Raw genomic sequence first — 25,790 nt, forward strand, 5'->3', positions numbered from 1 at the left:
ATTCTTGAAAATTCTTTTCAGGACCGATAAGTTCTAGCTGGGTCACTCTATTCCATCCATGTTGAGTTAATCAACAGGAACACATCTCAATCACCTACATTATTGTCCGCATTAAGCTTTTCCCTTGTGCCTCACACACACACACACACACACACACACACACACACACATGCAGGCACTCACACACACACACACACACACATGCAGGCACCCACTTCACTGCTGTAAATCATCAATAACAATACCTTATTTGTCAGGGAGAAATGTTTACAATTGGACCCCTCCCTCCCTCCCTCCCTCCCTCCCTCCCTCCCTCCAGGCGCGAGCCCCTCCCCCGCCACCACACTGTGTCAGTGTGCCACCAATTACTGAGCGCAACCTGAATGAGGTCATAACGGGATGGGGTCATTAGCAAAACAAACCCCTCAACCCCAAGGGGGGTGAAAGGTGGCAATGAGGGGGGGGGGGGGGGGGAGACTGGTGGAAGATCTGGGTTTACCCTCAAGCCCCCGAAGGTCTCTGCGTTCCCGTCTTCATCACGGCTGGTTAAAGTCCGTCGAGTGCTGGTGGGTCGCGTTCTTCATCTGGATCCTGACACTTCTTTGCATCGTCGTAGCAGGTTTCAAAACCATGACACTGGCTCTCCATTGGCTAAACCACCACTCAAGGTAATCGAGCTCAAGACCGACGCTTTAAACTGGAGACGCTTCATTTCAGACACTTTTCTCAGGAACTTAAATACTTAAAGTCAATCAGATTTAGCATCACCGACCATGTCGACAATAACCTTTTCCCAATATCCTTATTGTTAACATAAAACATTTATTTTTACCCTCTGTAAAAAAAATTTAAAAATTTAAAAATTGAATTGCCCAAATCATGGGGGAATAGGCCAGGAGTGTATAAAATGCAGATAAATTACAGTAAATGAAGAAAATGTGTTTAAATTTAAGTGATTGGGAAGTCAGCAGAATGTTAACAGAAAATGATCCAAAAAATGAAATTAGTTCCTTTTAAATAAAAAAGAAAACACAGCTTCTACGGATTAAAATGCCTCGGTTGCAGAAATCTTTCAGTACACGCACCTTTGGAACCCCTGTTCTATACACACACCCCCCCCCCCCCCCCCCATGACTCCAGGTATCACTCACAGTTAAGTGCGACACATTTATTATTCATCTCAACTCTCGATGGTTGTCGCGCTTGTGCAGTGTTTTTGCAAGCGCGACGGCGCGAAACAAAAACTGAAAAGCGTTTGATTTGAGTCTCAACCAGCATATTTTGGACTGGTCAAGCATTCAGATTCAACTTTATACTGCAGCTTTGTCTGAATTTGATTATTTAGACGAACAATTCAAGTGTAAAATACTGGATATAACTGAACTCTAAATGTAGCCTGTGTCTAATCATACGTACTGCATTGTTTCCAACAATATCTGATCCAGTGAGTGTGGAAAGAGTCGCTCCAGTACTGAGTATCAGATACTACAAAGGGAGTGCATTCACAGTGGACTCGAGTGAGTGGTGGTGCTTCCCTGAATCCCTGCTAATTACTCGTCACATGACTTGGAATCATTTGATAGCACAAATGCACCAATCACTTAGTGTTGCTCTGTTTTCTGGACCTTTCTTGTTCAGCGCCTGCTGGTTTCTCTGTGTGGACGTGACCATGTTTGTATGGTGGAAAAGTAGGACAGCAGGTCTCCTGTGGGTCAGAATGACAAAACACCTCCCTGCACGGCCGATTCCCTCCACACGCGCACACAAACACACACACACACACACTTACGAATACATGGTTATACCAATCAGAACCCTCATCAACACACAAAATAGAAAAAAAATGCTGAGCTTCCACACCTCAACTTTGATCTACGGAGCTTTGAACGGCGTCCTCAGCCATTATTTCCTCTTAAAATATAGAAGATGCTAAAAGTGATTAGTGGCGAGGGCCTCCGTCCATCCGCTCTGTGTGTGTGTGTGTGTGTGTGTGTGTGTGTGTGTGTGTGTGTGTGTGTGTGTCCTTTGTTGGCCGAGGGCATATTTGTGTTTGTGTATCTCCATTGTGACGCGTGTAATCCGCATGCTCTCTAATCCCAGAGCAGGTGGCCAGGCGTGTGTCGGCTGTGGGGGTGCAGCGAGGGCACACTCCTCCTGCTCCCCTAAACATGCACACACACACACACACACACACACACACACACACACACACACTCATATGATTGATCCATACACCCATAAACACATCACTCTGCTTATATTACCACAGGGGAGAGGGGACACATAGAGACGCACACCTGTGCTCATTCACCTAACACACACACACACACACACACACACACACACACACACACACACACACCTTGGGACAAGACTGGAGGAAGATCTCAGCAGGGGAGCACATGCCAGTATTTCCAGTCGGCCCCTCCTCGGCTGACTTCTCCCTGCATGCGACCACGACAGACACGCTTGCCTCCAGGAGCTCACGGCTGCTCTTAACAGGTGGGCAGAGATGAGGCGGGGCGGCGAGGGAGGCATCTGTCGATAAACTCCATCCTCCTCTGCTGTACTACCTCTCCATCTGCCCAGAGAGGAGGAGGAAATGAGGAGGAAGGTCAATAAAGTAATGGAGAGAAGGGATCTGGACTCGCAGGTCCCATCAGCTGATGCGGCTTTTGTATGATTCTCTTCACTGTACTGTTTTGTGAGAAGCCAGCGGAGGCCTCTTGACCTTTGACCTCTGTATTGTATCAAGAGCGCAGGTCAGGATCGGCAGTTAAGCTCTCCGCGTGTCAAACAAACATGCCCACTTAGCGTGCGGCTGCCGCTGTTCTGACCCCACTGAAGATTTTATTGCAGGTTTTTTTTTTGTACAGAAAAAGTACCAGCGGCCAAAGGGGACAAACCTATTTACCGACCATTTATTGAAATTTTGTGAGTTTAAAAAAGCAGCATCACACCCAGCCGATGAGGAGATTGTTCTGGTTTTTTTTTCGATTGAAGATGCTGTCTGAGAGCGTCGATTAAAGCTGCACCTTTGACAAAGTGGAAGCTGTAGATCAGATTATCTTCCATCAAATCAGTCTGGTAAGGTTTTGCAGTATGTTTATAAAGGACTCTGGTCATCCTCCGCTCCGATTCGGTTCAGTAAAAATAGATTTTTTGTTGTTTTTATTTTGCAAATAACCAGATAGCGTTTGCTCATCAGTGCACCACCTGTGTGTTCATATATGGCAACTTTAAAGGCGACTAAGGCTGCATTTGTGGTTTTGTCTCAGCAACAGGCTCCAGCGAAGCCGAAAACAAGGGAGAGACCAGAACTCGCGCTGCGCCGACAGACGTCCGGATGAAATTCATCCCCGGAAAAATCAGTTTCGGTCAAACTTTGCTGAACAAACTGCAGATGTGATTTCACTGTTTTCATCATTCCTGCAGCCGCCCACACTGCCTCCTCTTCCTCCTCCACCTCCTCCTCCTCCTCCTCCTCCTCCTCACACATCCTCCACAAAACGTCACTCATCCAACATCTGTTTGCGTCAAATGCTTTTAGCTTCGCATCAAAGCTTATGGATGTAAATTTGACCGTTAAAATCATGTAATCTGTTATTACAACATCTCCCTTTTGCTCTCATAAGTAGATTTGAGGTTTTTTTTTTTTTTTTTTTTTTCCTGTTAATGGTCTGTTTTCATAAGGGCACAAGTGCTTTGTTGGCTGGATGTCCACTGTCCATGTAATCCAGGGTTCTATTGGTACGGAAGCTAAATGGATGCAGAGAAAGAAACATTAACTAGGTATTAACTTTATGTAAAGCTCTAATTCTCTAAATCTTTTTTTTTTTTTTTTTTTTTTTTACATATGTTGGATGTTCTTTAAACCTGTAATCAGCTTTGTGCTTTACGTCTGTGCCTATATTCTTATACCTCTGCATTTCATGGAGTGACAACATCTCAGAATTAATATGTTTAGGTTTGAATCCCGGCGCTATGTGTTTGTTTCTTTTCGATTTTTCTTTAAGGCTTTTTTTTTTTTGTTTTTGTTTTTTTGTGGCTCTTTAACTTGAAACTTGTAATTTTGTATAACATTAATGAATATTTAATGAAGAAATTATGACACAAATCGGATTGCGGAGCAGGTTTGTACTCATGAAATATTTAAAGAGCTCTTTTGTTCTTAAGAGGATGAGGAAGAACTCAACCTGCTTTTCACCGACGAGCGAGGAACCGAGGGGGTCACATGCCGCCCCGTGCAAGAGCACATAAAACTTGACACGCCGTAATCTTCAGACACCGATTGCATCTTGTGTTTAAATCATTTTTATTTGAGTGGCAATTAAGGCACATTAACATTAAAAATATACACGTAGTGTCCTGGTTTTAAGATAGAATAGTGTATCAAAATAAGGTAAAAAAGAAATGAAGAAGTGGTGAATCTATTCGGAGCAGCTCTCAAACAGCCTCGTTTATTTCTGCGTTCATGTCAAACTAAACTTTGTAAAACACCACATTCACAATACTTACGATAATAACAATATCATCATGTAGCATAAATATTAGTAGCACTTGCAGTGAAACACGGCTGACCTTGACAACGAGACACAGCTGCAACCCCGGAACACAATAATGTGAGAAAAACAGTCAGATGGGAAGGTGAGCTTAGAACATTTAATAGTGAAGATCAAAATGAGAAAAGAAAAGAGCGATAATTAAGGCTTTACACCCTCAGAAATTGAATTGTTTAATATTCGCTCAAATTTGTCAACCATTAAATCAGCGTTGATGAGTGAAATCAGCCTGCGACAGAGGAGCTCTGCTTCAGTTTGTCAAGTCACTGCATGAAAAAGTGACAAAGTTTCCGGACGACTCAGCGATATCGTTCTTTTTGAGCACAGAATTCCTGGACGTGATACAAAAAAACCCCCCCAAAAAAAGCGGGACATTTAGTGCGCAAGTCAGTTTACCGTGGCAGTGCGACACACTAAAAAGTTTCCATTTGCCCACTTGGTCACAATTTCAATCCGCATTATTCAGCAGTAAATTCAACGTGCGATTTCACAGCGATGGAGTCCATTTAAAAAAAAAAAACCTCACACGCCAACATACTGTGTGCGTCTCGTTAAAAAAAAAAAAAAATTGAGCTTAATCTCATCAAATTGAGTAATCCAGGAGAAGAACTCACTCGTGGCATTACATGGCTTAACCGGGATGGAGAGGGGTCATGGAGTGTTAATGCTGCCGTGTACTTTTAGCCATTTACCATATTCCTCAACCGCCAGTCTGACTGGAGCACAGAAACGCTATTGTTTCGTTCTTTTCAATGAGATTTCCACGAGTGTTGTTGTTGTTGTTGTTACAGATGAATTATGTATGTGCCGCTGCGCTGATATGTGATAGACATTGCCTCACTGGGAATGTAGGACACATACTTATGCATAACAATGGTCTACAGTTATATTCTCACCGACAAATTGGCCGTTTATCTCTCATGTTCTCTTTCTCATACTCTGCTCTTTCGCTTATTTGACTTCATCCCGCTTTGGTAAAAACGACAGTTACTGTTGCCCCAATACTTTCACTAATTCTTTGCTCTTAAACACACACACACACACACACACACACACACACACACACACACACACACACACACACACACAAAAAAAACCCAACCAACCAACAACAAGTCATATGGCTGTCAGGGTACAGCTGGTAATAACATAACCTATTTAAATTGCCCCTGATAGGCTTGTTGAAATGGCTCCAATCACGAATTGTTCACGTTAAACCTTCCTTGATGTTTTTCTTTGGTGCTTTTCTTCTTTTGCAGACCATAAATGACATATTGGTTTGCTCCCAATAACACTGGTCATGATGAAATGTCCGTACATGTTCGTAGGGTGACTACACGCACACACACACACACACACACACACACACACACACACACACACACACACACACACACACACACAAAAAGACATTTGCAGAGATAAGGGACGCAGGAAAAAATGAGGTTTTCGATGCCAGTAGCTCTAAAATGTAACGCAGCAGGCTTGAAAGAGTAGGTGAGCGACAGATTACAGATGTACCTGAGGCTCTCAAGTGCCAATGTGATGGCTTTATTAAGGGCTTTGTTAAGGATCCTCAAAAGAGGACGGTGCCTCACAATAATTCAAGCCCTCTCCGTACTTTTAAACTTTATTCGTCACGCTGCGATTCACAGGCATGGAAAAGCCAGGCCTTAAAAGGTGAAGCAAGTCAGTTACCAAAATTCAAAACACCTGAAAATACAATAAAAATCTGAGATTAAACTAGAAAAGGCCCCAACACTCAATACTGTGTACTTTACATAGTTTGCATTTTATTTATGTATATATATATATATATATATATTTTTTTTTTTTTTTTTTTGAGCAAAAAGGTCACATAAGTCTCTCAAAATCTCAGCGATCTCGGTTTTTATTTAATCGTATTTGAGTCATTTGGGTTTTTTGGCCTTACATGAGATCGTTATCAAAGAAATGTTGCTTCTGTGCTTCTGACACGTTTTTAAGCTCGACATCTTCTTGAGTCTCCGTGTCATACACAGAATCTCCTTTCGGTCACCACAGTGGACCGGGATCCTGACTCCCCTCCATGCAGATCTCATCTCTGGACTGGAACCCTCTTGAAATCCTGGTCCTTGGTCAAGTGGAGCTGCTGGTCGTCCTAGAAGCTTCCGGGCCTCATCTTTTTTCTTTATTGTCCTACAGCCTCAAATGCAACGAGAGGATTAATGATGCGCGTCTGCCGGGGCCCGTCATCCATATGTCCCCTTTAGTGCCGCTTGCGTTTAATTAAAACCGAATGGATCCCCAGGGGCCCTGGTGGACCTGCTGCCGGACCACTGACTTCCTGCTCTCTGCTGACATTTAGAGTTTGAACCTGTTGAAACTTTGAGGGTGGTTGACACTGAGAAAGGCCGCTTAGAGGTCTGCAGCACCGGGTCAGTCACAGAAAGAACTCTAATCTAGTTTATTCGTCTATAATCCCTAATCAATTAGGATTGATTCCCCGGATTATACCCATCCCGTCACTGAGGGCTGCTATTGGATGATTCCCTTAACTTTTCCAGCTTGTTTCTGTCAAGGTTTTAGTTTTTTTTCCTGTAATATTTGCAGGAGGATTGGGGGGTCGGGGGGTTCAAGTGGACCACGATAAAGAGCTTCACCTCCTAATTAAGATAAAAGCACGAGCCTTCGTTAATCCCTGCATGAGCCTGTGGACCGGGTCAGGCTCGCGAATTCAGGGATGAACGCTACTGGATTTTTTTTTTTTTTTTTGTGGTCGATATTTGATACGCTGATATTTACACGTTTCAATTTTTTTGTACATGAATCACATTAATATTGTGGAGAAAAAAATGAGCAAAAAAAAAACCCCCCCTTTTTTTTTTTCTTTTTTCCAAAACATTTTTAAAAGCTCATAAATAAAAAATATTTTGTGTTATTTTTTTCATCATTGATGAAGAGCAAAATCAGCCCATTATAAACGTCCCCCACCAGATTAATACGCTGACCATGATGACATGCTGATGTCCCCTGCACCCAGCACACGCCTGGATTGATTTGGAGAGGCAGATTAATATAAAATTAAAAAAAAAAAAAACGGATATGAGATTTTCATTCGATGCAAACATACAAAAAAACCAAAAAAACCTTCCAAGATCTTCTGAAAAATGTCTCTCATATCAAAGTGATTTGAATGCCACTGAGACAAGAGATTAAAAAATGTCTGTTTTCTCTCTTTCCTTGCCATTTATTTTTAATTTTGTTTGCCCTCTGACTCTGCAGCTTATTCATAATTCGCCCTTAGAACCAACCATCAAAAAAAAATAAATTTTAAAACGACAACAACAACAACAACAACAACAACAAGGAGGCTGGATTATCCTCAGTATCTGACGGGCTTGACAAAGCTCCAACATACTTCACGTTTCTTCCTCGGTTGTGACAAAACCCGTGGACCTGATATGGTGATGAAAATACGGGGATAATGAGAACTGAGTTATGTTTTCTTGATGGTGACACCCTTGGTTTCCTCCTGCTGTAAATCTGGCTCTTTTCATGGGTGCTTAAGAGGCGAAAATAGAAGGGTGGTCATGGTTTGGCGTGCGAGAGAAGGTGATCAACTGTAAAAACACATCTGAATGGATGCAGCAACCCTGTTGTCAGGTCAAGTTGTCTTTATTGGAGTTTCGTGTGTTTACGTTGTCCTCTCACCTCCTTTTATACAGCTTTAACGTTTGTTGATGGCTTGAATTACCCTGCGCTCCTATAGTTCGGATTCCACCAAAACGTCCTCGTAATAATTTATCATTTAACACTCAAAACATGTAAATTAAAAAAAAAAAAAAAAATCACAGCTGGTTGAAGCAAAGAGAAAAAATATACAGGTAGTTCAAATAATCACTTAAAAAAAATCTAATTTGGGGAGATGTAAAAACACACACATGAGAAGAAAGGGATGATTGTCTCTAAACATATTTCTCATAAATTAAATAGTGCATCCAGGTTCATGTCAGAGCTCTCACACACACTCACCTTCCATAAAACACACACGTTCAGATCATAGGGGGCCAAAGAAAATACACCCAAAAAAAAAAAGACAAGGGGGGGGGGGCTAAGGAGCTTATAACCTGACCTATTCCTCAACCAGCTCTTGATCCTTTTTTCCCCTTTTGGTCAGCAAATGTGTTCCGTGTCCTTGATCAAAGTTGGGTGGAAGTCAGTGTGAAAGTTCAATAACTTAACCCGGGAGAGGAAGCAGCCAGGCCGAGGGAGAGGGGCCTGCTGGGCGCTGCTGCTGCTCCAAACTTGGGCGCCTAAACTCTGCAGTCTATAATGTCCCCATTTTGTCAATTGTCACAACACTTGAAATTTCCACGCTGCTTGGTCTTTGTAATCCAAACAGTCCGCGTTGAAATTCAGTTTCCACGATGAGGCCGTTTGGTCCTTATAGTCCAGACAGTCTGCAGCGCCGCTGAAGCCCAGCCCCGCCGCTCCGTACGCCGACGAGGTGAGGGAGGACGCGGGGCTCAGGTGGCTGGACACCCCGTTGCTACCCATGGGGCTCATAGCGGAACCCGCGGCGGAGAGCTGGTGGTGCATAGGGGACAGGTAGGAACCGCAGTCCATGCCGGTGAAATAGGACGAGGAGCCCGTGTAGCCCTGGTTGTAGCCCGACGCCTGCGTGTAGGTCATGGGGTAGGAGCGCTGCATGCACGAGGAGGAGGTAGACATCGGGTCGGAGAGAGGGGAGATGGAGGCCGGGCTCCAGATGGAGACCGGGGCCGCGCTGCTGCTCACAGACGTGAGAGAGGTGCTGGAGGGCGGCGTGAACTGCCCGCTGGCTCCGCTATCGGAGCTCGCCTCTCTGACCGGGGAGCCTTTCTTCTTCACCGGCCTGCTGACAGCTTTGCTCTGGACTCCGGTCTGGGTTTGCTGGGCCTGCTGGCGATGTTTGGCTCGTCTGTTTTTAAACCAGACCTGAAAGTAGTAGAAGAAAAAAAGTGTGTTAGAATCGATTTGACTAAAAAATGGAGACTTCCTCTGCTGCACGTTTATCAGTTTAGGGCTTTAGGCTCATTGGGGCCTCGTTTTGCAGCCTCTGGGTCTGTTTTTACGACACAAACTGGAAGTGGTCCCTGTTAGACCGAAGGTAGTCTCATTAATGAGTGTAGCGACCAGCTGCTCTCATGTCGGCCTCACCTGAACTCTGGATTCCGGCAGGTTGATCTTTAAGGCCACCTCTTCTCTCATGAAGATGTCCGGATATCGAGTCTTGGCGAAGAGGTTCTCCAGCACGTCGAGCTGAGCCCGGGTGAAGGTCGTCCTCTCTCTCCGCTGTTTGCGAGGCGTTGCTGATTACAGGAGGAAACCCACAAAAATGAAGGTGAGGAAAATACAGCAAAGCTTGGACTTTAATGAAGCTCACATCCTGTACTTTAGTTATATATATGCTTAATATATGTGAATAAAAGTAGTTTTTTTTTCTGTCTGATGAGGGAAAAATAGAGATGTGAACAAAATCTGGGCAGAAACTTTCCTGTCTCCTTCACTTGTTCTTTTCTAAACAAGTCCAGCCGTCATTCAGGCGTAGTTTTGCCGTCTTTCTTACCTTGATACCCCACTGAAGGGTGCAGCAGGTCCACTCCTGGCGTGGATAAACTCAGTCCGTTCACCGTGTACGGCGGCTGCTTCAGATAGGACATCATGCTGGAGGGGAGGATGTGGGGGGGCAGTTTAGGGGGGAAAAGAGGGTTAAAAAAGGTTGGTTTTTTTCTTCTTCTTTAATCCTCTCGGTGTTTCACGTGGTCCGGGTCAGTGTGAGGCAGAACACGGAGCGCGAAGATCAAGTCTATTGTGGTGATTTCGCTTCTTTTACGCGCAGCCTTTTACGCACACGCGGCAGCGGCGGCGGCGACGGCGGCGATGGGCTTCCAGAAGTGCGCGTCCCCGGGTCTCGCTGGGCTCTTAAAGTCGAGTGGAGACCCCCAGCTGTCCTGCTGCACTGAGGATGCTCTGTCTGGCTGACAGGCGTTTACGCCATCGACCCCCCCCCCCCCCCCGCACACACACATATACACACACACACACACACACACACACACACACACACGCTAACCGCTGCCATCGCCCCGCCCCTTATTACCCCCTCAAACACACTCCTCTCCTCCTGTCCCGGTACCACTAAAAAACAAAACATTGTCGTTAAAATGCGCAAAACTGGTTTGGGCCCCAAACCAGGGGCCCTCAATTAGCATATACCCACAGGTTAGCCCAAGCTAAATAGACAGCTGATTGGTGGTGGTGGTGGGGGGACCATTTGCAGAGACAAAGACCACTGTTGACCGATAAGTAATGCTGATAACAAAAGACTTTAGGGGACAAACAAAAGAGGCCAAAAACTGCAAACTGAGCGTTCATTCACACACACACACACACACACACACACACACACACACACACACACACACACACACACACACACACACAAGGTCTGAAATATAGAAATGAAGATGCGCGCTTGTGTGTGTGTGTGTGTGCGTGTGTGTGTGTATTTCCCGCTAACAAAAAAACCTCGTACACTAAAATGTCAGGGATTTAGAAAACGAAGGAGAAACTTCAGCAAATCATTTAAGAACAAAAAACCCTGGCGGTGCTCCCCCAAAGTGAAGGCTAATTCTGACATATTAGTGACACCACCCCCCTCCTCCTCCTCCACCTCCACCACTACGTCCCCTCCTCACTCTCTCCTAATGAATTGCTCCCGGTAATTAGATTTGGAAGGTGAGACTATCGTAAAGTGTTGATTAGAGGGGAACTACTTAATCTCAATCTAAACAAACAAGGAGATCGACACTTGCTATGTACCCCAGAATTGTGTGTGCGCGTGTGTGTGTGTGTGAGAGAGAGAGAGAGAGAGAGAGAGAGAGGGTTAAAGATTTATAGGAGAATAAAAAATAATTATTTGCATCACTTAATGGAGAATCTTCGGGCTATAAAATCTTTTTAATAATTTTAACAATTTAGACAAAATATTTTACAATTATTAAAAAATACAAAAATAATATGAATAGTGACATTTATCAATATGACATTCAAAAGCATTTTAAATTTGCAATGGCACATAAATAATATATAGAATATAAATGAATTAGAGCGGATTCTATCACGTTAATAAATGTATTATTATTATTATTATTATTTATTATTATTATTATTATTATTATTATTATCAGCCTATTATGTGCATTTTGAAGTCCAGTGGGGGGAAAAAGAACCAGGGGTCAAATAAAGACGAATTAAATCAAAATGAAATGATTTTAAAACTTCTTCACAATCGGGCCTCTTGTAACGGTTCCCGGCGACACCTACCTGTAGAACCAAGTTCCCAGGACCCGCGGGTGCCCCCTCTTTAGACCTGAACCTCGTTTTTATACAGCCAATAACGGCCGCTCCTAAACTCAATCTGTCACTTTTTCAGAGACCCCAGACCCCCCCTGCTACCGGTTACTCCACACCCGTTCAATAATAAATACCCACCCTGCCATTAATTATTATTGGCTATTATTATTGTTATTATTTTTCTGTCCTTTCTTGTAAGAAATTAACGAGATAATCCGGATGGCACGCGCTGGCCTGATTACAGGACGCCAGCCTCGACTCCGCATTCAGGCCTCCTTAATTTTCTGCGTCACGAAAATAAAACAAAGACTGGCATTGTATTTGTCAGACCAGCTGACTGCCAGACAGCAGACCCCCCCACCCACCCCAACACCCACCACCACCAGCACCCCATAACACCCCCCCCCCCACACACACACACACACAAACGTATAACAACCCTGCAACTTATTTACCAACTGTGCACCTTCATATGTGTCTATTATGATTATTATGATGATGATGATGATGATTATTATCATCGTTTTTAACCATCATTACAATCTACAGACTTTATTCCAATACGTTTGATAATATGAAGCATTCTGAATTTATTTGACTGTTTATTTTAAAATTAGGCGGGTTTTTTTTTTGTTTTGGTTTTTTTTAGGTCTGTGTAGCCTCGCTCCTCCCGCCTGAACGCAACAACCAGCCCAGGAGTTGGTGGGTCCGGTTCGGTCCAACGTCCCCGGCTGTTAACCGCCTGAATGCCCCCTTTTACCGCGACTCTTGCAGCCCGCAGGATTAGAGAAAAAAGAACTGAAGGAGAAAAAGTTTCCTTTAAAAAAAAAAAAAAAAAAAACACGCCTCCACAATTATCTCCCTGTGTGCCTCATTTCCATCCCCCCTCCTCCCCCTCCCCGTTCTCCCCTTCACTTACACGAAATTTCACTTTAACCATAAATAAAGTCTCTTACTTCAGTTGTCTGTGGTCCGCAAGCCTCTCCTCGGCCGAGCGGGGGAATATCATGCGGCTTTGATTAGTTTTTTCTCCCGGGTTAAGCTTGTTGGATGCGGATAACAGCGGCGGATGCTCGGTATTTATACGCAGGGAGAGAGAGGGGCTGCTTGGGTTTTAGGAGCCAATAGAAATGAGAGGACACGTGATGGGCAGAGGTGGGAGAGGACGCAGCTGGACCAGCAACATCTGGATCTTTAAATAAGGCCTAAGTAACCCCCTCACTTTCCCAATGATGTCTGTCTCATCTTGGATGATGTGTTTCGTTTCAGGCAACCCTGAACGTCAGCAGCGGTTGAGCAGCCCGTCGAGCTCCTGCTGGGAGCTTCACTCCACCAGCACTGGCGAGTGTTTCGATCCCAACTCAACCAGCGAGCTGAGTTGAGTTTCACAACCAGGAAAAAAAAAAAAACACTTCTTGGTGTTTAATTCTGCAAATTCTTATTTAAAAAAAAAAAAAAAGAAATCGCTCCATGAAGCTGAAGCCCCCCGCCCCCCCTAAACCCCCCTCACCCACCACCACCACCTTTTATTCTCTCTCTCTCTTGATTTTTTCTTAAATCTAAAACAATGATACAGCAGCATAACTCGGGTCATTCAGCATCTTTGTCCTGGTTAATTTGTAATAACTGTAGATCTGCCCCCCCCCCCCCCCCACACACACACACACACACCCTTCTACTTGAACACGTTGCCTTTTCAGATTAGATAAACATCTGTGCAGCTTAATTAATAGAGCTAATTCCGCTCCGCTCTTTCTTTTTCTTCTTTTCTTGTTGCTCCTCAGTCGTATTGATTCTGGAAGTGAATTTGAATGTTTGGCTGTTGTTTTTTTTTTCTATTGTTGTTGTTGGGAGGAGGGGGGGGGGGGTCATCAAATTTTGACTAAACTGTGGCCTCAGCGTCCTCCCAAACAAGTTAGAGAACTAATTAAAGGAGTCCACGCACAGAAGAGAAGACTTGTTAGACAAGCCCGAAATCAATAGATTAAATGAACAGATTAGCCTCCGCACGCCGACTGGCCGCCTCCTTAAAGTGCAACCCACAACTGCTGTGCCATAAAAACTTAGAAAGAAATATTCACTTTTGATTGACAGTCTCAGAGAGGCTTCAAATCAATGAGGGTCAGAATAAAAAAAAACAAAAAAACAACTTTTTTTTTTTTTTTAAATGCTTTGATCGTGAGTTTTAAAACAGAATTCTGACTGGAACTTCTTTTTTTTGTTGTTCTGTTTTGTTTTGTTTTGACCTCCCACACACGACCTGGACCATGTTTAGAGGTGTTTCTAATGACTGAGCCGCCGTGGTACCTGAGAGTGAGGAAAATATGAGGAAGGTCTTCCGTTCTTGAGCTCAAGGTCCAATGCTTGAACCCACTGTGGCTTCCAAATGACACCAAGTGGAATGATCACTTTTCTGACAGTGTCAACGTATATCGTTTATCTTACAGCGGCTGTATTGCAGCACAGGTGTTGGAGTAGCTGTGCTTGTACATGAATCTACATTTTCAACCATAGAATCGAACCAACCCTGGAGTAACAACAATGGGAATCCTTCTGTAGGTCCAACTTGTCATGCACACAAGTGTTTCATCGGAAAGAAGGACGATGCTCTTAACTACGAGTGTTCATCCGGTGGGACTTTTCGTTCTTGTCTGAGAAGTCCCTTCTTTATTCTCTGCAAATCAAGCTGAGTTCAAAATTTAAAGGAGAAAAAATTGGTTCTTTTGACTCCTCTAAAGTAACAAGAGACGGAGGCAACATTATTTTCATGGGTTAGAACAGAACAACAAAACCCAAGTATGCATCCAACGCGAGTAAAACGCTGCGATAACCATATAAAAAGGAAAGGTGCAGGACGGGCATTGACTGATGATTCCAAGTTATATAAATGATATATTTATGACATCTATGCAGGCCTGCTTGCATTAAGGTTTTTGTTTTTTTTCAACAGTCTTCTTCAAACTCCCTATATTTCCCCTGAACGGCCGTTAGAGCACAAGCATCCTCACCGCGCCGGAGTGCTTGGTGGCCTTGTCCCACAGCCATGTTCCTGGCTCTCACCGACTCCTTTCATCTTCAGCTGTGATATATAATTCATCAGAAAATATCTAATAGCCCTGGGGAGCGTTTCAGCTAAACGGGGCCGTGGTTGTAAAAAGGTGAATCGCTTGTTAACGTCTGTGGCAATATGCCCTCCCCCTGTCTCCGGGCCAATCGACCAAGTCACGGTTTCTTCTGCTGTTGGAGAGACGAAGTGGCGGCTGAGAGACACCACCCGCTCACTGGGGCAATGCTGCCTTCTCGCTCTCCTCCAGCGCTCTTTTGTTTGCTTCCCATCACAGACTGGGATGAGAATGTGTCGTGGAGACGGCTGTTCATATTTGAAGGGGAAATGTAGCTCGTAAAATATTGATGTTTTTGTAGTTGATTTGTTACCAGAGCTTCGGTTTTTGGGCCAACCACTTCAGTTCTCTTCAGCTGTTCATCTCAAGGTCAAATCAATGACTTGGCCCACTCGGCTAACCCCATCTGTTACACACCGACACACACACACACACACACACACACACACACACACACACACACACACGCAGAACTGTACTGGACATTAGGACTGTTTGTGTCTGCCATCTGCACTGTAGAACTCACATTGATAGATTTATTGGTAGTGGAAGAAGCAATATTGGATATTCGACCAAGAACCTAAGTGAGCGTCCCTGGTGGTGCTGGCCAGCAGGTGTTTCTGACGGGACACAACTGAGAAAAACAAAATCTGTTATTGTTTTGGATGATTTCAGCCACAAAAATACCACCAGTAATGCTTTTTGCTCCCCCCCCCCTTTTTTTTTTAACTGGATCTTCATAGCATTTCACTGGCAGTGTTATATTTATATTATTACTATTAATTATTCAACAGTAGGTTATTTAAGTGATTTATTAGCTTCTTAGCTGCTACCAAGCTCATTTACTTGGGTGCTAACAAAATAATAAATTAATAATTTGCTTTCGTTCGTTTGTTTTGAATCAGTGGCAGTACGTATATTTCAGAAAATGCCAAAATTAACAAAAGCGGGGGGGGGGGGGGGGGGAGAGAGAGACAGCGGTATATTTAAAACTCAATTTCTGTTTCGGTGTAGGCTCATGTGCGCAAACAGTGCCCCCCAGTGGCCAGATTTAGAACGACATGAGGTGTGGCTTCATCTTTTGTGTGTTCATGAATGGTCTGGCTCAGACACGTCATCACATTCTGTGGACTCCTGTTAGCATTACAGTTAGGAGAGGCTTTTTAAAAAAAAAAAGTTCTAAAGCTAAGATAAGATTTCATGTCTTGCGAACGACCATAAAGTAGATGATTACGTGCGTCTAAAGACTTACACGCACATTTGGTGTGTTGAGGACACTTGCTGGAATGGGATTGACGTACTTGTCATTTACAGCGTCTTTACAGTAGTTTCCATTTTCCTTTCAAAGGCAGCAAGTTGTAAAATACCCTTAATAATTTGTAGTTAATTAACTGAGTGACACTCACATTACTGCAATGCTCCTGATTATTAAATAAAGGGAGGAAAAAAACTCAAACAGCAAATCATGAAAGTTTTAGACATTTGAGTGACTGTGTTAGGTAAACTTTTATTTGAGTATTAAAATTCGTGGGCCTTTTCACCCAGAAAAGGAATTAATAAAACAAACTAATTTATATCAGTAACCAAGCGGGGGAAAAAAAACAGATCCAGCTCTAAAATGGCATTTTATTTTTGAGCCAGAAATAGCAAATTTCTAACAATGGGTTGGACACATTTAATAAAATTGCTTCAAAGCTGAATTTCAGGGTATCTATTATTCCCATTTAGCCCCACTGACCCCCCAGTCCCACATGGCTTATATCATATCATGTTCGTGCCCTTCTCTCAGATGCGTACACCACTTGTGGTTTGCCCATGGGAGGGTTGAATGTCTTGTCCCTGCTGGTACCTCGTTAACCTCCCTCGGCCTGCGGCTAGTGTTAGCCAAACTGAGAGGCCTCATACCTGGGTATTGGTCAGCAGGGACCAGCCCCGGGAGCCCTGGACCTCCCACTGGTATGGGGAGGGAAGCAGGCGGGACAGCGGAGGGCCAAACAAAAACACAAACCAGCATCCCCACGGCAAACAGCCCACCTACTGTCAGCCAGCATCTGGGCCACAGCACACAGACCTCTATTCACATTCTGATCATGGCAAATACTGAGCAGCACACACACAAACACACACACATCCTGGTGCAAGGGCTGGGCTCATACAGCATGATTCATCCTTTCATAACATTTTCACTCCTGGCAAAGTGGAAATTGGATTGGAAAACAGGTTAAAATCCTTCTGACCGAGAAAACCCAGGATACCTGAAGAGTCATAAACGATGCGAATCGAAAGTTACAGTTGCATTTTAATGTTTTGTATTGATGAACTGTAAGAAGGGAGTGGAGCCCAAAGTTTGGAAGTAGAAGAGTGAAAAGTAGCCGTAGAGGAAGAAGGAGAAAAAGAAAGGAAGGACGAGTGTAAAGTTAATCCATTCTGAATTGATGGGCTCGGCTGCAGGAGTGACAATGAAAACAGTTTTTCTTTTCTTTCTTTTCTCAGTAAATTTGCTCTCCCCTCTCCCCTCTCTCTTTGCTTCCTCCCGTGCCTCTCGCTATTTTTCTGCCTTCTTATCCTTTTTAATTAGAGGAGCTATTCTGCTGCACAGAGGACCTTAATCCCCAACTGACCAACAATGCAAAAAGCCAGCCTTTGAACAGCCGACCTGCACCCCCTTGGCCCCCCACCACCAATCACTGCGCTGTGCTTAAACACTCCACTGCTACAACTGATGGGAAACTGAGGCTCTCTCTCTCTCTCTCTCTCTCTCTCTTCTCCATCTTTTTAAAAATCTTCCACAAAGCCCTTGAGGAACCAAGTAAGTGTCTGAAAGAGCATTTCCATATTTTCAAAGGTTCTCAGAAGGCTTTGGTTTGGTGTTGCAGGAAGCTCAAGGTCAAATGGCAGGTGACTCTGACTATAGCAATGCTGGATGGCCAAAGATACACAATGATACAAAATAACTCTAGAGGACAAGAGGTGGAAATCTCAGGAAACCCAATTCAGTGCTTTTAATTATCTAATTTTGACACGTTGGTCCTCTGAACTAGAAACCTCTTCTGGTCATAAGAGAATTGCTTATATAAAATCCGTCTTTTTTTTCACCTGCTTTTATTGAATTGTGGTGTTCCTCAGGGGTCCATTCTTGGCCCACTTTTGTTCTCAGTATCCCACAATGTACCATTGTTACGCAGGTGAGATGTACATATTCAATCCCACCAACGCCAGCGGTCGAGAATAATCCGTTATCGTGCTCCTAAACTATGTAAAACATAATGATAAAACTTTTTTTTGGTCCCACAAATTTTGCGATGCTGTTCGACGGAAAGATTTGTTCCCTGTTTATAAATATCAAGGACACTCCCATAAAGCTTGATGAAGTTCTCTCTTTTAAAATCACGTGAGTATTATCGTCCAGCCATCTTTTCTCTTACTGATGCACATGAGACTATACCTGATTTTATTCCTTTCCTGCTCAGACAACAGCAACACCCCTCCTGCTGGTCTCAGTCAGAACTCCCTTCATTGACTCCAGCTGCTGCAGATGTTACCCAAGTATTTACTGGCATATGAACACACTCCTGTGATAACCAAACTTTACGGGCTGCCTCTCATGTTCTATACTGACTCATAAATCCTATTTGTCGTTTTCAATTTACCAAGTTGCTTCATTCCGAATTACAACCAGTTGTTATTGACCCCAGACCCCCCAGAACCTCCACAAATGGGTCTCTGCTGGCTCTCAGTTCGCGACCCAAGGTGATTTGGCCTTTGCTTTTAGATATTCCACACTAAGCAGCATCAGAGATTGCCTCTTAAGTTATCATATGATTGGAAAACAGTTATGGCTGCAAGTTTTCTCGCCCTTGAATAAAGGTTTCATGACACTTGATTTTATTCTTGGTGTTTAAAACCTCAGTTTTTAATCACCTAGTTTTTTTTTTATTCTTCTTTTTACACAAAGCCTATCGTTGGTTCATGTAGGCTCTTCATTTTCTAACTTGTATCTCGTCCTTTACGCGTTTATTCTTTTCTCTGTGCCCTCTATGATTTTTTTTCATGTCAAACACTTTGGAGCTTTTGTTATCATTTCTGTACGAATAAAATACTTTTTAACTTCCCACTGGTGCTTAAATCAAGGTACACAGAACAAATGATTACCAACTGGGTGCGGGGTATTTATGGGGTGTTTCAGAGGAAAGAACAAACAAAGTGCTCTGTATTTTATAAGAGCTGGAGCATATAGGTTATTCATAAATAGAAAAAAAAAAAAAAAACAGCTGACAAAAAAGGCGCGCTGCTGTTTTTTTGGTTTGTTATGGTGATAAAACGTAATTCTCAGGTGTTATGCAACAGGGCCAAGAAGAATAAAAAAATAAAAAAAACTGGGGGAAAAAAGAAGCATTCCTTCAGCGATAAGTAGGTTTGGAAGCTAAAAAGAGCAGAAGCGGCAGCGAAGCCTCCCACCGGGCCTCATTTCCATATGCATGTGCCTCTCAAGATGGAGTCTATTAAGGCGAACTTGCGTTGTTTTATTAAATGATTATGATCTGATTGAGATGATAAGTCTGGGTCAGAGGAGGAGAACATAATGAGGTGTCGGGTAACTGACTCATCCTAGATGGTGACACAATACGTGGGTATTAATTCATCATCTCTCATGTGCAGTGACCTGTTTGGTGCATGCGGCCTTCTGAGTTTATCTCCATTAACTTGACAGTTAGTGGTTCAGCTCTGTACATGTGTCACAACATTAAAACTATAAGGGAGCGGTGCTAATGATAACAATATAAAAACTCTGCCTGAGCAAATTTTCCTGTAATTTTGTTCAAGCAGACTTTCTATCAACATTTTGCCAACATAGCAGTCTGACAAATTGCCACTGGAGCACAATGACAGTCGTCACACTTTCAACCTTGCCCCGCATGTGAATGACAGACAAATGAATTTCCTTTCACCGCAGACGAGCGCAGTTTCCAATTTTTACGCCCGGCGTGCTGGCTCGACTCTAGCTCATACAGACAGGGAAACTCAGACCAGCCAAACCTTCCGCCTTGCTAATCACAGGCCCAATATTTCCATAGCAGGCAATTAGCATCTTGCTTTTATGTGTGAAATGACTGAGGCGAGTTGGGGAGAGAGGCACAGTAGAAACAGAGAGAGAATAAAAGAGCAATTAAGATGTTGGGTGAGCGGAGGACAGAGACAGGCAGTCTGCTGCCGTGTGATTTGAGGCTTGCAGGCCCAGTAATTAGCCCTTCATTGTGAGATAATGGACTTGGCCGGTCTTCCTGGTTCCTCGAGCTGCCCAGCTCGACTCGACCCATGAAAGGTCAAAGGCCACAATGTGCAGTTTGGCATCCCTTGTGTGTTTTGTTCCATAAACCGTTTTGGATATTAAAGGCAGAGTCGGAGAAGCAATTAAAACAAGGAAGGAAGTCATCGCATTTGGGTTTAATAATCATGATTCGAATCAGTAAAAGGTCTTTTCTCAATATCTGTCCCCTGAAGTCTCTGAAGTGCTGGAGTCATCGCTCTTGTGGTCCATCACTCTTTTCTCCCACCATCTTTAGAAAAGCAGTAATCTGTGAACCCTGAATCATAAGCTTTGGGTAAATCTATGTAATACGGGTAATTCGATGAAGCAGTATTTTCCTGGAGAGAGGCAAAATCCTGTTGACTATTCAAGGATTGAATCATCCAACAGTAATGCCATTAGACCAGTGCCACGGATTCCTCGGAAAATACTGTTTAATTGCCAGTAACCAGCCATTGTTTGGTGACGGGTAAACACTAGCCGAGACGGGGGATGGGGGCGCCGAGTGAGTGAGGAGGCGTGTGAAAAAGATGGCCCCTTCGGCTTCAGCCAATCGCCATTGAGAGACGGATTTACTCAGTCTCGCTGAAGCCCGCGCTGCAAAGTGGCAGAGGCACTGGCTTAACTAAAGTCTTCAAGAGTATAAATGCAGAGTTACTCTTTCCTTTTATTACAGGATTTGCTCAACAATGCGATTTAGTGGGTGTCTATTCAAGATAGACATTTTTTATTTGAGTGGCGAGGTTTTTAAGGATCAAGCCTTGTTGCTCACGTTTATTAGCGCGGGACGCCGCAGCTCAAGGATTGTCGGCCGTTGTAATCGTTGAGCAGTTTATCCATGTTTATATTTGGCTTTACGTTGATACACCCCAGCTCTAAGTCCTATTCTTCCCACCTGTGTTCGTATCTCTGAGAACAACAGCCCGCCTACACCCAGGCATTCACCCTGAGACACATTTAGTCATAAAACATGATATCAGATGTCCAAATCGACTCATCTAAACCTACTTGATGAGTGTTTTTTTTTTTTTAACTTTACTTGCTAATGCATTTCTAACCACATACTTATTTCTTGTTTTTTTATAAGAATACAAGGTGCAATGCTGTCCCTCCTCACGGCCCCCTGCTCTCAGGCCTGTCCCGGAGGATGCAGATTGGAAGTGAGAGGTGTGGCGGCCGTGGCTCGCCTCCATTGTGAGTCGGTGCCTGGGAGACGAGCTGCGCTGCCAGACCAGACACTGATTGGGTTTGACACTGCATCCAGGAGGCGAGAAGAAGCTTTTCTTCTGCCTTTTTTTTTTTTTTTTCAAAAAGTAAAAGAGAGCCTTTTTCTGTATGAAAGCTCCCTCCTCTCTTCTAACTCCCCCTGGTTCTGTTGTGCTCCTCGGTTCTCTGTCACTTGTGCCTTTAAGTTCCAATATTGACTCCCTCTTTTCTGCAGATTAAGAGCACTGGACTGTTTTTTGTCTTCCTTTTTTATTGTCCCACTCACTTGGATGTTGACCAGTAAATTGGATTCTTAGCATCACAACAACAAAAATTACTTTGTCCTGTAAAGGGGGTGATAATTACAAACACTATGTCTTTCCCTAAGCCCAACACTTTGCTTCTTAGCCCAGCAATCCCAAAGTAGACACTCAGGGACCTGGGGAACATAGCCTCGGGCTAACAGGATTTTATCAATCAATTGTTTGAGACCTTTAATTCACAAGTGTACAAGTCGTACACTTTAACCAGTAAAGTTGCTTTCTTAAATCCTTCAATGAGATGATTGATATGACTGTCGCACTCTATAGCTGCCAAGCTACGTTTAGCTCAAGGACTAGAAAAAAGGGGGAAACAGCCTGATTCCCTCCTAAGGTAAATCCACCACAGAGCATCTCCAAATCTCCCTACACCGAGCTGAGAACTTGGCTGTCGAGTAACTTCTTTTGTTGGATTAGAGAAAGAAGTCACAAAGAGTTTGTTAATATTACTGTGCTTTTGGCCAACAGTGGGGCTTATTTTGTTTCTTTTCAACAGAGTTAGACCGGTTATTAGCCTCTTTCTGGTCTTTAAACTAAGACTTAGCCAAACCAGCTACTGTTTAGAGGTGTCTCCGGCCCTCGTCAGCAGCCAATTTAGCTTGTTGAATGAGCAGCGGACCAGCAGGTGAGAGGACGTGCTCTGATGGGCTGTTCAGCCCGTCTATGGAGTGTGGTTTCCTCTTGTCTTTTACGTCTGCCTCCAACCAGCAGACCAAGGGCCGACTTTACGGTCAGGGAGGAGAAATGCTCTTGTTTATTCGTTGTTAAATGGTGGCTCGACTCATTTGCGCAGGTGGTTGAGATGTCACTGTCAAAAATGTGTTTCCGTGCTGCACACATGCACTATTAATGACTGAGCTTTTGAGGGCACAGTCAAACAAATATTGTAAGTTTTGTAACTTTTAGCGAAGCTAACCAGCTGCATTGTGCACACAGATATGAGAGTTACCAGTCTAACGTGTCTATTTCCTAAGGTGTTTCTTTAATGTGGGCTCAGTAACAAATGGAAAGTGAGTCGAGTTTCAACCTTGACTGATGTGTGAGCGCTGAACCAGGGTAATGCAGGAAGGGTTTTTTGAAACGGTATTCACTGATTAATCTTAAGTGCCGATCACTAAAGGAGAGCACAACCCTCTCGATCCGCTTAATAGAGGCGCTAATGACGAGACCCATTAGTTTAATATATGCTTTTATCGCTGTGCCCTTAGATGACTGTAGCGTTTCATTAGACATGTCTGCCTCATATCTCACTTTGCACCCAGAGGAACTGTGAAGGGATTAATTTTATGATGGACCCCCTGCCTACTCCTGCCTGCCTCCCTCCTCCTCTCCTTCTTCCCTCCTTCCCTCCCTCCCCGGCTCTGCAGCTCCCAGCCACAGCCAGGGACCCAGGAGGAATAGTGTCTTTGTCGTCCTGCCGTTTTCGGAGTTGAGGAACAAGAGGAGTTTAATCCTCATTGTCCAGGAGACTGCAGAGGGTGAGAGGGGGTCCTACGGCTGTAAAATGATCCAACTGGCCTCAGCTAATCCCCTTCTAACCCCCACTCTCTGGCCTGACCCCCCTCCCGGCCTTAATTCATGCCCCTACCTCTGCCACAGAATCTCTCTATAAACACAAACAGATTCATGCATTTGGAACCGTGTCTGCGTATCTTCAAAAGTAAGAAATGAGTGAATTTCGATACAAAACTATCCAAATACATGACTGTCCAACTCTTTCGCCCTCTCACAAGGCTAATGTCATTTATGGGTATACAGTAGTGGTTTATGGGGTTATGTTTAAGTGGGATTTGACTTAATCACCTGCACATGGGTTTATCAACTGGTAGGAACTGATCTTTCACGCCTCCAGACCAGAAAAGATGTCTGTGGCGATGAGAGGCCTCCTAAAAGACGCACCTTTTTCACCCTTTCACAAAGTTACCGGTTGAAAATGAACTTAATTTTGAGCTCATCTTAACTGCTCCTGATGACATGTGAATATAAATGAGTGAATAATACCAATAACACGTCATTATTAGCAGCCACGGGATGATGTGGGTGGATGCCCATGCAAGCTGAAACTATAAACCAATAAACAGTCTCACTTTATTATTCCTCTTATTAGCTGAAGGATTATTTCAAGATCAGACAGGACAGGGCTGGACATCTATTTGACGCTAAGTCTTTCTCAAACAAGACGGATGCTCTGCAGCCTGCGCAAATCTTGTCCTTTGAATTTTCCTACCTTGCACAGACCCCTCCCTACTGGTTTCCCTGCCTGCGTTCTGTCTTTATTTCTCTTCTGTTTCTACGTCCCCTCCTCTCTTTCTTTTTCTGCGTGCCTCCCTGAGTGACAGCTCAATACCCGGCTCTCCCAGGCTTATCTAGCCTCAGCAGATGGTTGACTTGGATCACTGTTCATACGCCACGATCTGGGCTGGTGATAAAGACTGTTACAGAGGGAATATATGCTATCTCTCTGTAGCTCACTCTTTCTTCTTTTACTCTCACCTACTCTTGATCAACGCGGTTGTTTTCTCCTTCCCGTCTCCTTCCCACACACGTCTCTTTCCGTTTTCTACCTGGACCCACTCTTCTCTTTGTCATGTCCTCCACCTTTCTCTCACTCTTTGTCCCCCACAATCCTCCCCTCTGCCTCTCCTCATCTCCCTCCATCACCGTGCATTGAATCTGGTGCTGCGTGATTGTCTCGGCTTCCCTGCTGGGCTGGCGCCTGTCTAAAGGGCCCCAGGACCCTCACACACTGAGGGGCTCCAGCCATGCCAGAGATGCCCTGCTCTTCCTCTCTCGTCTCCTCTCCTCTCCTCTCCTCTCCTCTCCTCTCCTCTCCTCTTCTCTCACCTCATCTAATTCCTCTTCATCTCCACAGCATAGGAGAAAAGGTCAAACTGCGTCTCGTCGCCTTCTTATTTTCTGTAATCAGGGGTATCATACGTAAGACGCTTCAGTTTACCACTTTAATAACATATGTGAAAAGTAAGCAAACAAGTAACCTTCCAAGTGCTTTCCTTCACACACTTTTCCTTTACGTGATATCTACATTTCAACAACTGATGTACACTTCACAGGCCTCGCTCATCCATTTCATGTGTACTTCACTTGCTCGGATTGGTCATTTGATGTCCTCCTCGTGTGTTTTTCAGTCAAGCAACAAAGCACAAGGAGAGGGTATAGCTGCGGCTCGTAGATGAAACAGAGCGACTGAGGGCTGGGAGCAGTATGAATGAGAACGTACCACACAGCGCCTTGTAAGGCGGTTGGGAAACACACTGGCACTTGCACACTCGCCATACATTATCAACTGCGTCTGATGTGCGGCAGTGTAATATGAGAGGCAGAGGACATGAAAGTGTGAGCTCAAACCCGGAGATAAACGGTGGGAAATGCAAAAGGAGGGGAATTGTTTTTGCAAATAGAACAATAATGCCAGCGTGTGCTTATAAGGAGTTGCCATCCCATATGTGTGTGTGTGTGTGTGTGTGTGTGTGTGTGTGTGTGTGTGTGTGTGTGTGTGTGTGTGTGTTGGGGTGGGGGTGGGGGGGGCTCCCCTTCACTCTCTCCAATACTCCAGACAATTTTGCTGCCATCTTAATCTGAACGGTGGAATCTGGCAACCACTCCGGAGCACCTGCATCCGTCCAGCCTGACCCGCTTTTGTTCTGGTCCGACCCCCTAACTTTAGCCCCTAATTAACCCACACAGAAACTAATTAAATACAGCTCTAGTGGACCTGACGCCAGGCATCAGAAAAAGGAGAAGGAGAAGAAGAAGAGGAAGAAGACGAAGCAAGAGGAGGAGGAGGAGGAGGAGGACACAGGGAAATGAAGGGAGTGAGCCAATGTGACAGGCAGGAGCAGGAGAAAGGGTGGGGAGGGGGAGACAAGGGAGA

General features: G+C 44.2%; 1 protein-coding gene across 1 annotated transcript; it reads right to left on the reverse strand.

The window, feature by feature from the left end:
• Positions 1–7,693: 7,693 nt before the first annotated feature.
• On the reverse strand, positions 7,694–13,580 carry LOC147243189 (homeobox protein OTX2-like). The gene is made up of 4 exons (XM_086188717.1): positions 12,899–13,580; positions 10,153–10,250; positions 9,744–9,895; positions 7,694–9,521 (listed from the first exon to the last, which is right to left on the reverse strand). Exons 1-4 carry the CDS (start codon positions 12,949–12,951, stop codon positions 8,898–8,900), a joined length of 927 nt encoding a protein of 308 aa, XP_086044843.1. The 5' UTR covers positions 12,952–13,580; the 3' UTR covers positions 7,694–8,897.
• Between the last annotated feature and the right edge of the window lie 12,210 nt (positions 13,581–25,790).

This window comes from Aulostomus chinensis, chromosome 20 (assembly GCF_037954235.1).
Source record: "Aulostomus chinensis isolate RoL2024-O1b breed Wild chromosome 20, RoL_Achi_v1.0, whole genome shotgun sequence".
NCBI classification, from domain to species: domain Eukaryota; kingdom Metazoa; phylum Chordata; class Actinopteri; order Syngnathiformes; family Aulostomidae; genus Aulostomus; species Aulostomus chinensis.

What these genes read in the sequence shown, in the direction of transcription:
- LOC147243189 (XM_086188717.1), bottom strand. Translation starts at nt 12,951, where the DNA reads ATGATATTCCCCCGCTCGGCCGAGGAGAGGCTTGCGGACCACAGACAA. An exon ending in GCGGACCACAGACAACTGAA is followed by an intron (nt 10,251 to 12,898) that starts GTAAGAGACTTT and finishes CCTCCCCTCCAG; the next exon opens with CATGATGTCCTATCTGAAGC. An exon ending in TGCCGGAATCCAGAGTTCAG is followed by an intron (nt 9,522 to 9,743) that starts GTGAGGCCGACA and finishes TACTACTTTCAG; the next exon opens with GTCTGGTTTAAAAACAGACG.